Here is a 13,032-nt window from a genome sequence, read left to right as displayed (position 1 = left end):
AGCTCCCTTCCCAAGCTCCTCGCTTCTTCGGCATCCATGGGAATTGCTGCTGGGGGAGGAAGCGAGGAGGTGAGAGCCACGGTGCCCCCGGTGCTCAAGGGACCTTGCCATCCGCCCTCCCTCCACCCATCTGTGCCCTGCTGACAGGTGGCGAGAGTGAACACGGGGAGTGTACCCCTGTGCCGCTCTCCCTGCAGAGCATCGCCTACGTTGTAACTACTACTAATGGTCTCGGCGTACGTTCGATCAGCTCGCTAGGAAGAGAGAAGCTCCCGCTGCTGACTCCTGATTGTACTTTGGCCCCAGCTGATGTGCTCCTTACCCAGCTCACGCCGCGGCAGCCGCACGCTGCTGTTGTTGGGGCTGCCCGGAGGCAAAGGGAGCAGCCTGCGGCAGCACCCTCGCACGTGTCTGCGGGAGGAGGAGGTGGAAGGACTCCACCATCCCTGTCCTCTGACACAGCATGGAGGGGTGCTGCGTGCAGGTGCAGGCCCATGTCTTTAGGAGAGTGCAAACCCAGCAAAACCTGTGTTACTGGAGACAACTCTTCACTGCACTGCTACTGCTGGGAGTGAGGGGACAGAATAAACCAGCCTTTGCTGTGGGTCTCTCCCTGGGGCCAGAGCATGCTCCTCTCTGACCCAGCTTTTGTCACTGATGCTGCTGCACCCAGGACCAGGCAGGCACAATAGAATGTGCATGGGAGTGGAATTTGGATCCAGCAGTTACAAGGAGAGAGGAACAAAAATGAAAGGAAGCAGAAATCGGTCCCTGGAAACAAAGCAGCTGCCCTAACATGGAGATCAGCACATTCTATTCCTTGCAGCCGGCTCACCCTGCTCCCCAGCCTGCTCTCCTGGGGCTGGCTGCCGACCCATAATGCCCTTGGGAAGAGCAAGCACATCATCACTGCAGAGGGGGAAACCAGCGCACAACGGATGCTTGACAGCTCCATCTGTGTGGATGTAGGGACGCGAGCAACTGAGCCTGCTTCTCAGATTCTGAGCCCACAGCTTGCTGGATGCATTCACCAGCCCAGCTCATCCAGGACCTGTGCTTGGGTAGGATCTCTTTTTTTATTCTTGGAGGACTGAAGGTCACCTACCAGCCACCACTATCTAACCCCAGGACCCCTGTTAAAGGGGCAATGGCTGGGGAAAGGGTTCACGCCTGGTCTGTGTTCCTGCTGACTGATGGCACAGGGTATGCTGAGGCTGATGCCATTTCTACCAGCCAGGACTGATCCAAATATTCTCCTCTGTGGGAGCTTCTGTATTGGCACAAAGCAGCCACTGAGTGTCCATAGCAATGTCTGCAAACAGCTCTTGCCTCTAATCACAGCACAGTGATGCTGTCAAAACACACTTCCACCAGCTGCAATGGATACTGCAGGCTGCAGCCAAACATTTCTTACACCAATTTGCAGCCCGTGGGGTGGAAGTAAGTCCCCAGGGTCTCTTCTGTGTTTGCCAGCCTTGCCAAGCCTGGAAGTCAGCTCCAGGCTTGGGCCATTTCCTGTTCTTGGGAGCCAGAGGAACAGGTGAAAGCACACATCAGAGACTGACATTCACTGCTGCCAGGGCCCACCCTCCCCAGGTGCCATGTTTGCCAAGGGGTGCAGGGGAAGGCACTCAGACTATCACTTCTTTTGGCCAAACAAGGACAAGCTGAACACCATACTCTATAATGACAGCCTCCATGGCTCAACCCAGGCATGTGGGAAGGAAACACACAGCTGATTCATGGAAAACTGGCTTTGGGGAAGGATGGGGGAAATCACATCTTTCATCACTTTTATGACCACTGGATATTTCCCCCTTACTCACACAATTCCAGGACTTGGTCACATCAAAGCAGGCTATCCCAGAGAGCAGGAGATCGGTCCATCTGCAGGGCCAAGAAGTCAAAGCTTTTGAAAATGCTTCTCCTTACTGGACAGCAAGCAAACCCAAGGCTTGAAACTCCCTGAGAAATAAAGAGATAAGCCGAGCAGCAGTTCTGGGTTTGGGCAATGTACAAGTGTATGATGTCTGCATAGCACCCTCTGTAGACCAGGAATGCTCCTCACCCCATTCTCCGCAGCTGCTATGTTCCCATCCCCCTAGGTACTGTATTGCCCACCAGGAGAAAGTATGCTACAAAGCTGCTATTCGCCTCCTGTGACCTGTCATGAAGAAGAAACCTTGTATAAAGACTCATTCTTGCCAGGAGCGACATGATGTATCATTGCAATTACCATTCATTTCTGGGGGAAGGAGGAACAGGGAGGAAAGAACTGGTGTTTGTCTTCATGTTTAAAACAATTTGTTTCCTCTCCCCCTACCCTGCTGCACTGTAATGACACAGGTGTCATGCCTGAGCAGCACCAAGCAAAAAAATCTGGCAGGAGGAGCAGTGTGGGCCATAGCAAAGGTTATCCTCCTTTTCCTTAGGAGGGCTCTACTTGAGGATAACCCACTTCATTAAGGAAACAAGGAAGTTCACCATCTCTTCACGCTCCACGGTGAGGAGACGTGAAGAGCTTTAAGCGCAGTCTAGAGTGCCGGATGTGGGAGTGGAAAGTGTGATGAACAGGGCAGGGGGTGCCAGAGCATCCAGAGAGTCACTTACCAGTGACTGCTGTCAGCAGCAGAAAGGAATATCCACCTCAGCACATCCCGCACGTGGCGATGATGGCTTTTCATAGCCACCCTTCCCTCTCACCACGCCAGCCCTCCTGCATTTGCTGTTTCTCTGGCATCCCCATTTTATCAAAAGGCAGTTGGCCACCCAGCACTTCTCCACTACCTGCTGCAAACATCAGTATCGGCTGGCCGGGTCACACTCGGACTGGGGTGCTAGCAGTGGGGCTGTGGCTTTGCCAAGACTCTGTGATTTTGCCTCTGAGCACAAGCAAGATGTTCCCACATTGCTAAGCCCAGAATTACTCCTGCAGTGACGTGAAAAGAGGGGAAATAGGAATTTCAGTAAGAAAGGGGTCGGACAGGCTTCATACAGCAGCCCTGGGGATCAGGGTTTTCATCACAAGGCTAAATCTGAGTTGTGGTAGAAATACTGCTACTGCACTCATTTCAAAACAGCATGCTGCTTTCACAGACTGCACTGTGCTCCACGATTTCAAACATACACCTGAAACACATTTCTGAGTAGATAAAAGAGTCACTAATGACACTGGAGAAGGAAGAAAAAAATAAATTTCCACTTCCAGACATTCAGGCCATGTCCTGCCTCACCTTTCCCAGACCTCTTTGAGGAAATGGTGCACCACAAACGCATGAAAAGCCATTTCAATTATTTCTACTCTATTTGCACAAGGACTCCTGACACTGATGTTAGGATGAACACCATCACCTAGTTTATTCTAGCAAAGTTATCACATGGAAAATAGGACTCTGATAAAAGTTATGGCAAGTTTGCTGTGAGGAGGAAGGGAAATGCCACAATAAAGGTCTATCGGGTGCACAAGCATAAAGCACTGAACAGCCAATGTTTCAGAGAAGAGGAAGGCTGCACCCTGCCCATCTGCAAGTCAACAGCAGTCATTCAAATTCAACACACCACGTTTTTTTAAAAAATATGATTTCCTACTTAGATTTATTTTTCCTTTAATAACACATTTTAGCATTTCAGAGTTTGGCATTCTACACTCGCACACACCGTCCTTGTTTATTAGCATTTAAACACAAAAAAGACATCGCAAGACCTCCAAACACAAATAAATACAAAAACACAATATACAAGAAACTGAAATACAACATATAATAATGCTATTGGGAAATTAAGACATGTTGCTAATTCCTTTTTTTTTTTTAATCATTATTTTAACAACATGGTTATTGCTGAGCAATAAATTATACATTTTAAAGTTGTTTTTCCCCCCTAAAAGAAAAGGACGAAAACCACTGGTTACCAGATCACTTGCACTGTATCCTTACAGCTACTGATAATTAAGACAGGCAGAATATACACAATCAAATGAGGCTGGCCTTCTTTGGTCTTTGTTTTTGATCATAAAACTGAACACAAGTGTACCGTTCACTGAAGAGTATGAGATTAAAGAAATGGATACACAAGTTTCAAACACATTAATTTGTACATTATTCTCAGTCACTGATGGTTTTTTTTATAGATAGTTCTCACAGAATTTCTTGGAAACAAATGTCAGCTTTAGTTTTACCAATTATTATGTTGTTTCATGCATTTTAAAGGTTATCCTACTTGTCTAAGAGAAATGGACCTACCTTCAGCCCATCATCTCCTAATGGAGTATTTTTCACAGTCACCAATAGATCACTGGAGTTTTATACCTTGTAGAAAAAATCCTGAACTTCCCCTGTTTATTATAAAATAAAAATTAAAAAAATAAACCAAACAACAGCTATAAGGAAAACAAAGGTGGATCACATGATGCATCAGCAACGATGGAAGCTTGTACCTTCCCATTCCACAAGTACAGATTATACAACTCTCTGCCAGTGATGCAGGTCATAGTTGGTAGATGTGTCCTTTCTGACATGAGCTATATTCAAATCCAAAGCTCAGAACACTATGCAAGAAAATGACCTTTACGAATGATAATGCTGGTTTATCTCAGTAACCCTTAGACAGAGTCAAATTTTATCACTACGCATCGCACTGCCAGCAATGGAGCGTGTGAACACCGGCATTGCTAAGAAGTTAAAAAGTCCTTGCAGAACTGGCAACCAAATTAAAAGCTTAGTTCCAGAGGACCAAAAAACACAGACGCCACATAGAGACAACAAACCCTTCCCTAAATGGGTAGGTTAGTAAGCCACAGAGCTGGGATCCAGATTTGAATTTCACATCAATTCTGGGATTTCTGGATCCAGGATTTTGGTTCAGGTGCTTCTCTGTGAAATTTAGAACTTATTTGAACCCTAAGGAACTAATCCTAACTTGGAGAGAAAAAAACTAAACAAACACAGTCTAGTATCTACACTAAGATCATGAAATGGAAGACACAAGCTGCAGTCTTGACCATAAATTAGAAGAGAAATAGGAATAGTCAGATCCCTTACATGTTGTATATCTCTACTCTTCTAAATCTTAAGAGGATGTCCCTGAATCAGCAGTCCAAAGTTTTCCACAACTTCCTACCTGGTGCTTCTCACCAAAGGCCTGGATTAAGAGGCAGGAAAGAATTAAGCCCTCCGTATTTTGGTTTAAAGGAAAAAAGGAGAAAGCCCCACAAGAAAGAAATGGCCAGTCACACTACAGGCTGGTAGAACAAAGATGAACCCACTTCACTTTAACTGAAAGACAATACCGTTTTAAAAGGAGCATCAAATGAGACTTAACTTTGTTGGGTGATTCTAAACAAATAAAGCAGGACATCTGCTGCTATTAGACACATTGCACTGGCTTTCCACTCTGCAGGCTGCGCAAAGCACCACCAAGTAGTGAGCAACGTCTGGGCTACCATACATGTACAACCCCAAATCACGACAGCTTGTATGTTTAATTCTAGCCCTTTCTGTCCTGATGTGGGTCTTTAAGGTATGTAAACTTGTTTTTCAGTTCCTTTAAGGGACAAACATATTAGAAGAGTAAAACCTAGTGATCTGAAGATAACACTAGGGAACTGGAACCTCTCATTCAGTCCCAGCTCCAGGAGATTCCTTTTGTGACTCTGGGCATGTCACTTCACAACTCATCCTTGATTTCCTTTTTCCAGAGAACACAAATAGCACTTGCTGTAAGAAGAACATCTTTGCAAATGCAAAGTGCTTCCTATGCTGTACATAGCACTAAAACCAACTCTCCGACTCAGTTCTCAAACCAACTGTCTTTATTGCAGTAGCTATGGTTTCTAGGTCAACCAGAATATAGAGGTATTGACTGAACAGGATAGGAATTCCAGAAAGAGGTCTAGTTGCATTTTGTATCTTTTGTTCCCAAATTAAAGAAAAGAATTTGCAATTAACAAGTTGCCCATCGCTACGTTTAAAATACAGGAAGCTCCAAATTAGAGGAGTATGAGGAAGGACATGTGCCCTAGATTACATTCCAAGGTCTTCAGAAAGGCTAAACAAACTGTTTGTTTGCTATTATACAGGTCTTCAAACCTGGAAGATGCAAATCCAAAGTATGCCCTTAGCCAAGATCCTCCCTTAGCAGCAGCAAGTTATATTTGCACCAATCAATCAAGTATAACATGGAGAAAAGGGTTTTGTTTCATCACTTCTACATGAAAAACAAACACAACTTTGCATATATATGTGCATGCATGTCTGTGTATTATGTATGTACCTACACACGTACGAGTAATTTCCAGAGCAAAAACTAAGAGATTAGATATGCAACCCAAGAATTTTCCCCCTTCACCTATTTGTATATTTGCATAGTTAAATCATATCAAGGCATCAATTCTGCAGTCACATTTTTCACTCTTCTGTGGTGCAGGCAACTCTTCTTGTCACTTTCTACACTTTTCTGTCTTGGACAAAGCAGCACCAGTGTTTCAAAAATGAAAGAAAACAGAAGCCCTGCATTGTTGGTGAAATGCCTATCCCATGTGATGGAATACAGATACAAATAGGTGGTAGCTATTAAACTCCATTTCAACAGCTGCAATTGCGGCACGCTGAGAAACACGAGCGATATAATCACAACCTAACATTCATGGGTTCAACACTTAAATTACAACTAACACAAATCTCCATTACCTTTGTATTCGAGAAATTCATCAGGCACAGAATCAGGCACGTATCTTCAACTTTCCTTTTCCAAGTAGGAAAACCCAATGGAAAGGAAATAAACTGTATTTCATAAGAAAGCTAGCATGTTACCCACATTTTTTTTTGTCAAAATTATGCCACCAATCATCCCGTTTTCCTATTGCACATTCTCTTTGTGAAGAACATTTACAGTACAAGGCTGAAATCAACATTGCATATTGTAAGTCAGCAGCTGAAGGTGTACCACGTAGATAGTAACTGAAACAAGACCCCTTTAATTAGATCAGAGAAGTAATGCAGACATGGTCATGCACCATAATCGCAGGTTGGTCTTTAAACACCCGAATAGTTTCATCCTGTTTAGAATTCAAGACTTTCTGGGTAAGAGACACACTCATCCTGTACTGAAGAGCGTACAAGGGCAACATCTAGACTGTCACACACTGGAATCTCCCTAGAAAAGGCTGAAAATGGAAGAGGCTTGTACGTAACTCAGAGTGTCATTGTTAAGAAACAATACCAGCGAGAGATTTCAGTTGTGTGTTGCTAAGAATTACTAAATAGAAGAAAAAAAGGTTCTGTTGAAGAAACTCTGTTCAAAGTAATGCAAATACTCTTGGACCCCCTTGCAATCAAACACACTGCGGAGTTAGCTGGGATTCAAGACTACATGTGCGGGCAGACTGTCACCCCATGAATCACTTTGAACAGACAGACCCTAGAAAACTCTGGATCTCTCAGTCAGGAACATACAGGAAGAAAAAGACAAAGGGCATTTCAATGGTGAGAGTTAAATAATTTAAAGTGTTGAGTAAAGCACCAGGTAATCTTTTTGTGGCCTTGTTTTCACAAAATGCTACATACTCCTTGCTGGAAAGCAGAGGAAACCGATTTCTATGTACACAGTAAGAACTCTATAGAGATGGCCCACGAGTTCTGCGGAGAAAGGAGTGTTACAGTCAAGGCTTCAGGTATTCCACAGCAGGCGGTGTCTACATTTGTGTAGCAAGATCCTGGATTTCACAGTACGCAGGGCTGGCAAACTGGAAATTCTCTGGCAGCTTCATGTAGTTTAAAAAATAAGTGCAGTAGGCCTCCATTTTATTAACTGTGATAAAAAGCACATATGCAAAAATATTTTTATATTGATAGCACATTACTGCATTATAAAAGCTGCCCAAGTGAAGCTGAAGATTCTGGCAGCTGGTGCTTTTGGCACTTGGGAGATGTGGAAAGCAGCATAGAGATCTGTGAAATACAACAGTGACTGATGTTTCTGCTACAGTGATCGGCATTAATATAGTTAGGAGTGTTCATATTTAAACTTCTCTATGAAGTTTCTGAGTCAATATCCCATTAAGAAGAGATATTCAGATCTCTTAAAGCTACTAGTTTAGGCTGTATGCAGACTCAGGAAGACTTCCCTAATAGTTTACACTTTCATATGTTTCAAAGTCCACTTTCAATCACAAAGGCTGGAAACACCTTTATCCTCCTCTTTTAAAGATCCTGGATTTAGAAGCGCAATTCTGTCACAGGAGTTGGAAACTGTAGTCACAAATCTGCAGAATATGCTGGCCCTGCTTATTCTAGAAATCTCCTCCAAGTCCCAGATTGAAACAGGATATAAACTGTTTTGAGATGGCCAAACGGTTTCATTTAAGTTTACAAGACATGCATTAGCAATGGGAGGAGAGTCCTTTGGACATTTCCACTTGGGAATCCTGTTTTCAGTAAAATTCTGTGATGCACAAACACAAAAGCTCAGCTGCCTACATTCACAATTATTAAAATGACACAAGTTGGACGAACCTTGGCCCTAAAGCGTAAGTGATGGGTTTGCTTATGCAGCCTGCATAAAACTGCAAGTGCCATACAATTATATCTAGAGATATAGATGCGGGTATATCTATAGATATTTATGTCTTGTGCAGAACATCCTCCTTCTGTGCTAGAAATTAAATGCTAGCACATGCCTCCACATTTGAGCTTGCACCTGTTGACAGCAATGTACCATAAAGGGAGTACAGTACCTGGACAATGGAAGGCAAGAAAAGGAAGACAAGTTGCTGCTGACAGTTGTGACAGTCAGCAGCAGGCAGTATTCTAGCAGGTGCCTGGAAAACCCATGAAGACCACTTAGCATGCATTGTATATTCATAAATACTTCTTGCAGGCACTGTGTGTGAAGGCACAGCCAAAAAAGACAACAGCAAAACCAAGCTGAAATACAAAGGCATAAATTCAACTGCAAAAATTGTGACTATGCCTCAAAAAGCAGAAAACTGACAAATCCTGACATTAAAGGCTGAGATGCAACATTTTAAGCCCACATAGGCTAAAAACACAATGGTGCAAGTCTGCTCTGCTTAAGCAGTTCTTAGATTTTAAAGAGCACCAGAGTCAGGCTATATCTCTAGACTTGCTTGTCACACAGGCTATTAAATAGAAGCAGATGAACACAGCAGGTTGCAATCAGCATGTTTCAGGGCTAGCAAATGCTTTCTACTACAGTTCAGGCTGTTTTTAAGAATGAAACCCATGCATTCCCTGTTAGGATGCTTGTCTGCTATGAAAGCTGTAATGAGCATATATAGTCACAGCCCCACAGAGTTCTTAGATGGTCCGTTTCAAGTGATGCCACCTTACAAGCACAGGCATTAGAGGAAAAATGTCGCCTGACTTCACAGGGGCCATGGAGACTGTCTAGTCCAAGCTCCATAGGAGCACTGAGCATAATGTTTTGGCACCTAAATAAAATGGATTCTACCATGGCCAAGTCATAGAAGCTCCAGAAGCCAAAGAAATGGGCTTTGGCTTCTATTTTGTACATCGCAAGGTACCTAAGGGCTCTGAAGACATGGCTAAACATTATGCCTGATGTCCAATTAAACTACCGTTTCATACATCAGAATTAATCTGAATAAAAAGCTATGGTTTATAAGCAGCACAGCACATCTAAGGCACATATATGCATGCAAGCCACCATCACTGTATTAAGACATTGCTGGTTTGTCCTTAAAGAAGCAATGGCTGCTAGTACAGAACAAACATACAGGCTTTTTTCAGCACTAATCCTCCTCCCCAATACTGAAAATACTATATACTGCTGACAGCATAATGTGCAACATATATAGCTTGATTGGAAAGCATGGGGCAGAACTTTAAAAAATGTACAGGATTCCGTCTAGAACTCCAAAGTTCAACAAATGCCCTATTTTAGGGTGAAAACAATTGTAAGTCTGATAATGATGCACAGCATCCATGAGTGATTTTTCCTTAATTTTGAAATAGTGTCATTAACTACGACATATATTGTAGGTTTACATTTCTAAAGAGAAATAACAGAATTGAATAGTTTTTTTCCTATCACAAGTGATAACCAGTGTTTGGCATCTTCTATTTTTCTTCCAAGAAATATCAGTCTATCAACAGTTTCAAAATAAAATGTTTTCTGTAACAATATAACTTTAAATAAAAATATGATTTTGATTCAGATACTTTTGAGAAGACATGGATACTTTTCCAACATCTTCTGACAAAGTAAGTATTAAAACAGAGACCAGATGAGGCCTTAAAAAGACAATATACTATATTTCAGACAAGATTGCACCTCAGTTTTTCAAATAATATCATAACTGCAACATTAGTTCATTTCTTCTTTTAACATGCTGACAATTTCCAGCTAGCCCACATGTGAAGTTTCTGTTTTTGTATTCTAGCTTAACAAAAGAAAAGTCAGTAATTTAATCAGCACATACTGTATATGTCTTTTTACCTCCAATTGACTAGATCATTAATAAGTTAAAAAAAATCCTCTCTGACCATAATCATTATCCTCATGAGGGATAAGTGATTCTTCAGAGCTTAAGTGTTGCTAGTTCTATTAAAAAATATATCATGGTATGATTTCTTAATGTGTTGCTACTTTCGCAATTGGACCCTACGCAGTTATGCCTTCAAACTCTTCCATCTGTTCCACAAGGTGGTTCTGTGAGCTTTAGGACCTCTGATTGAAGACAAACTGATATAAAACCCCCAAACGGAGTTGTCTTCTGTTTAATCTGCCTCCCCTATTGTATGTCAGGGGTCTGGTAGATCTGATGTATCCACTATGACTTTAATAAAAATAGTATCATCTTTAATATACGTTCCATTCTCTAGAACAGTTTGAGCCACAAAGACTGGGCAGCCAGATGCAATGTTCATTTCTCCAGTTGGCTTCTTGAAACTGCTGCTGTTTGGATCTGGCTTGAAAGCATCTCCTAAGTGGCGTCGAGACGGTCCCTGATCCATCAGCATGAGAGTCACTTTCTGTTTAAACGGCCAAGGAAGCAATGCATCATATTCTCCACGCATTATGACAAAAAACAGCGATAGGTGTGTCCCCTTTCCCATGCCATCTCCATTAAGGTAAACTCTGGCACACATCTTGTAGCCAAAGTATCCCGTATAAAAGGGTTGGCTGTACAAGGACAGGGTCTTCCCCATGACTGCCTCTTGCTTCCGACGTTTATAATCTCGAATTTTCCAAATTAATACTCCATTGTAACTGGCAGTTTCCAAAACTTGGAATCGGAGATCCATGTCAGCCAAACGGATATCATGAACACTCAGCATCTGATCATGTCTGCTCAGCTGTGTCTCTAGCAGGCCTGTAAGAAAACGGAAGGGACTATGGTAAGAAAAAGCGGGTTTGTTTTTTTTTTCAGAAGACTGTGAAAATCAATCATACATTGTATATCATAAATTTTGTCTGGCAATGTAACTACAGAGGCTTCCCTTTTTTGAGAGATGACTTGGTAGCATTATCTGCAGATTGCTATTAGCAGCGAAGTCTTTGGAAATGGTCACACATCCTACATAATCCCTTTGAAATTCAGAAGCACTGCTGATCACTAAAATTATCCTTCTCAGACACTACTTGTTTCAGAAGTGCAGTGCTGTTACCATGTCTGAAGTTCATCATAAAACCCCACAAAAATCAAGCTTAGATCTGTATTTTATGGTCATTTAGTTAATTTGGAGGAAGGTCTGTTTTTAATTTCCCCTTTCCCCCACATGAGAAGGCTACTCCCTGTCTTTGCACACTGGCAAAACTGGCCAACACTGAGATGCAGACAAGTTCTTCAGAAATGTTTGTTTTATACACATCTAATTAAATGTTAATCATTTAATTACTTATTTTTAATGATTTAAATGATTTACCAATCATTTAAACACTTACATATGCCCTACACTATCTTGTTAAATCCAAATTTTCATTTCATTCAGCAAGCATGACAATAACCTCATTCTGAAGCAGATCCCATACTCTTCTTTGGATCAAATATACCTCTAACAGATATCAGTACAGGTGGTTTCAGGCGGATAACCGTACTGTTGATCCATTCATGTGGTAGAAGAGTAATAAAAGAATACTAATCAATATACCAATACTGTATTTAAAGAAGCTGCTGAGCTACTAGATGTCAAAGATTGACTGAGAAACTACTTATAATGAACTAACACTGTAATCAAGATACAGGTCAAGAAAACAAAAAAGACAAGGGGCAAGCCTAAGAAACAGTGTGGAAGCACTGCTTCAGAGGGACTGTAGTTTTATTAAAAAAAAAAAAATAAAACCAGAAGAATCAACAGTATTGATGCTTCCACAAAAATCACAATGGGAGTGCCACTCAAAGGACACCATTCTTCTCTTGACAGCACTGCTTGAGTACTTCAGTCCATTGTGCTAACACTTACTTGTATTTCGAGCTCCTTGCCCTGCAGTTTTATCAACACTTTCCAGCTCAGTCACTCTGTTTTGGAGGGATTCTACACTGCTCTTCATGCTGTCAGCCTCCTCCCAGTTCTGTCGGAAGGGACGGATTTCTTTGTCCAGTTCTTTGAGTTTTTCTGCTTGACTGTCTATCACTCGCTTTATAAAACAGATATGAGTTAAAATAACAAAAATACATTATTTTATGCAAATTAAACAGGGATTATAGATCAACAAGATGCATTTTCAATATAAACAAGTTTCACTGATGTCAACTGCTTTAGTAACAAAAACCTTGAAAATTTAGAGGACTAGCCCAAGTATTTATAAAACGCTTCTATTTATTGCTGCATAAGTATTAATATTAGGGCACTATCAGAATTATCAACACAATTATTTAAAAGAAAAGGAATTGTGCTCATCTAAATTTAAATAAAAAAACAACCAAACAAACCTTCAATGCAAGAACAGTATTCTGAATGTCTCTATATTGATGTTATGGGCTGATACTTGTTGGGTTTTGTCAGAGTACTCAAGCAACAAAGCATGGGCACAAGAACTTACCATGGTGTG

General features: G+C 41.8%; 1 protein-coding gene across 6 annotated transcripts in view; it reads right to left on the bottom strand.

Moving 5' to 3' along the window:
• Positions 1-3,590: 3,590 nt before the first annotated feature.
• Positions 3,591-13,032, bottom strand: part of TRAF3 (TNF receptor associated factor 3) — a 71,624-nt gene continuing 62,182 nt past the window's right edge. For all 6 annotated transcript variants that reach the window (XM_057397099.1, XM_057397097.1, XM_057397100.1 and 3 more), the window contains 2 exons: positions 12,444-12,618; positions 3,591-11,353 (listed from right to left, as the gene is read on the bottom strand). In XM_057397099.1, coding sequence (XP_057253082.1) covers positions 10,782-11,353; positions 12,444-12,618 — 747 coding nt within the window. In that variant the 3' untranslated portion in view covers positions 3,591-10,781. The remainder of the gene's footprint in view (positions 11,354-12,443; positions 12,619-13,032) is intronic.

This window comes from Pezoporus wallicus, unplaced genomic scaffold, assembly GCF_028554395.1.
Source record: "Pezoporus wallicus isolate ANWC-B61680 ecotype Strahan unplaced genomic scaffold, APGP_CSIRO_Pwel_v1 contig_7068, whole genome shotgun sequence".
NCBI classification, from domain to species: domain Eukaryota; kingdom Metazoa; phylum Chordata; class Aves; order Psittaciformes; family Psittacidae; genus Pezoporus; species Pezoporus wallicus.
The sequence above is the reverse complement of the archived record's forward strand: the minus strand, read 5'-3'. Positions and strand labels throughout refer to the sequence as shown.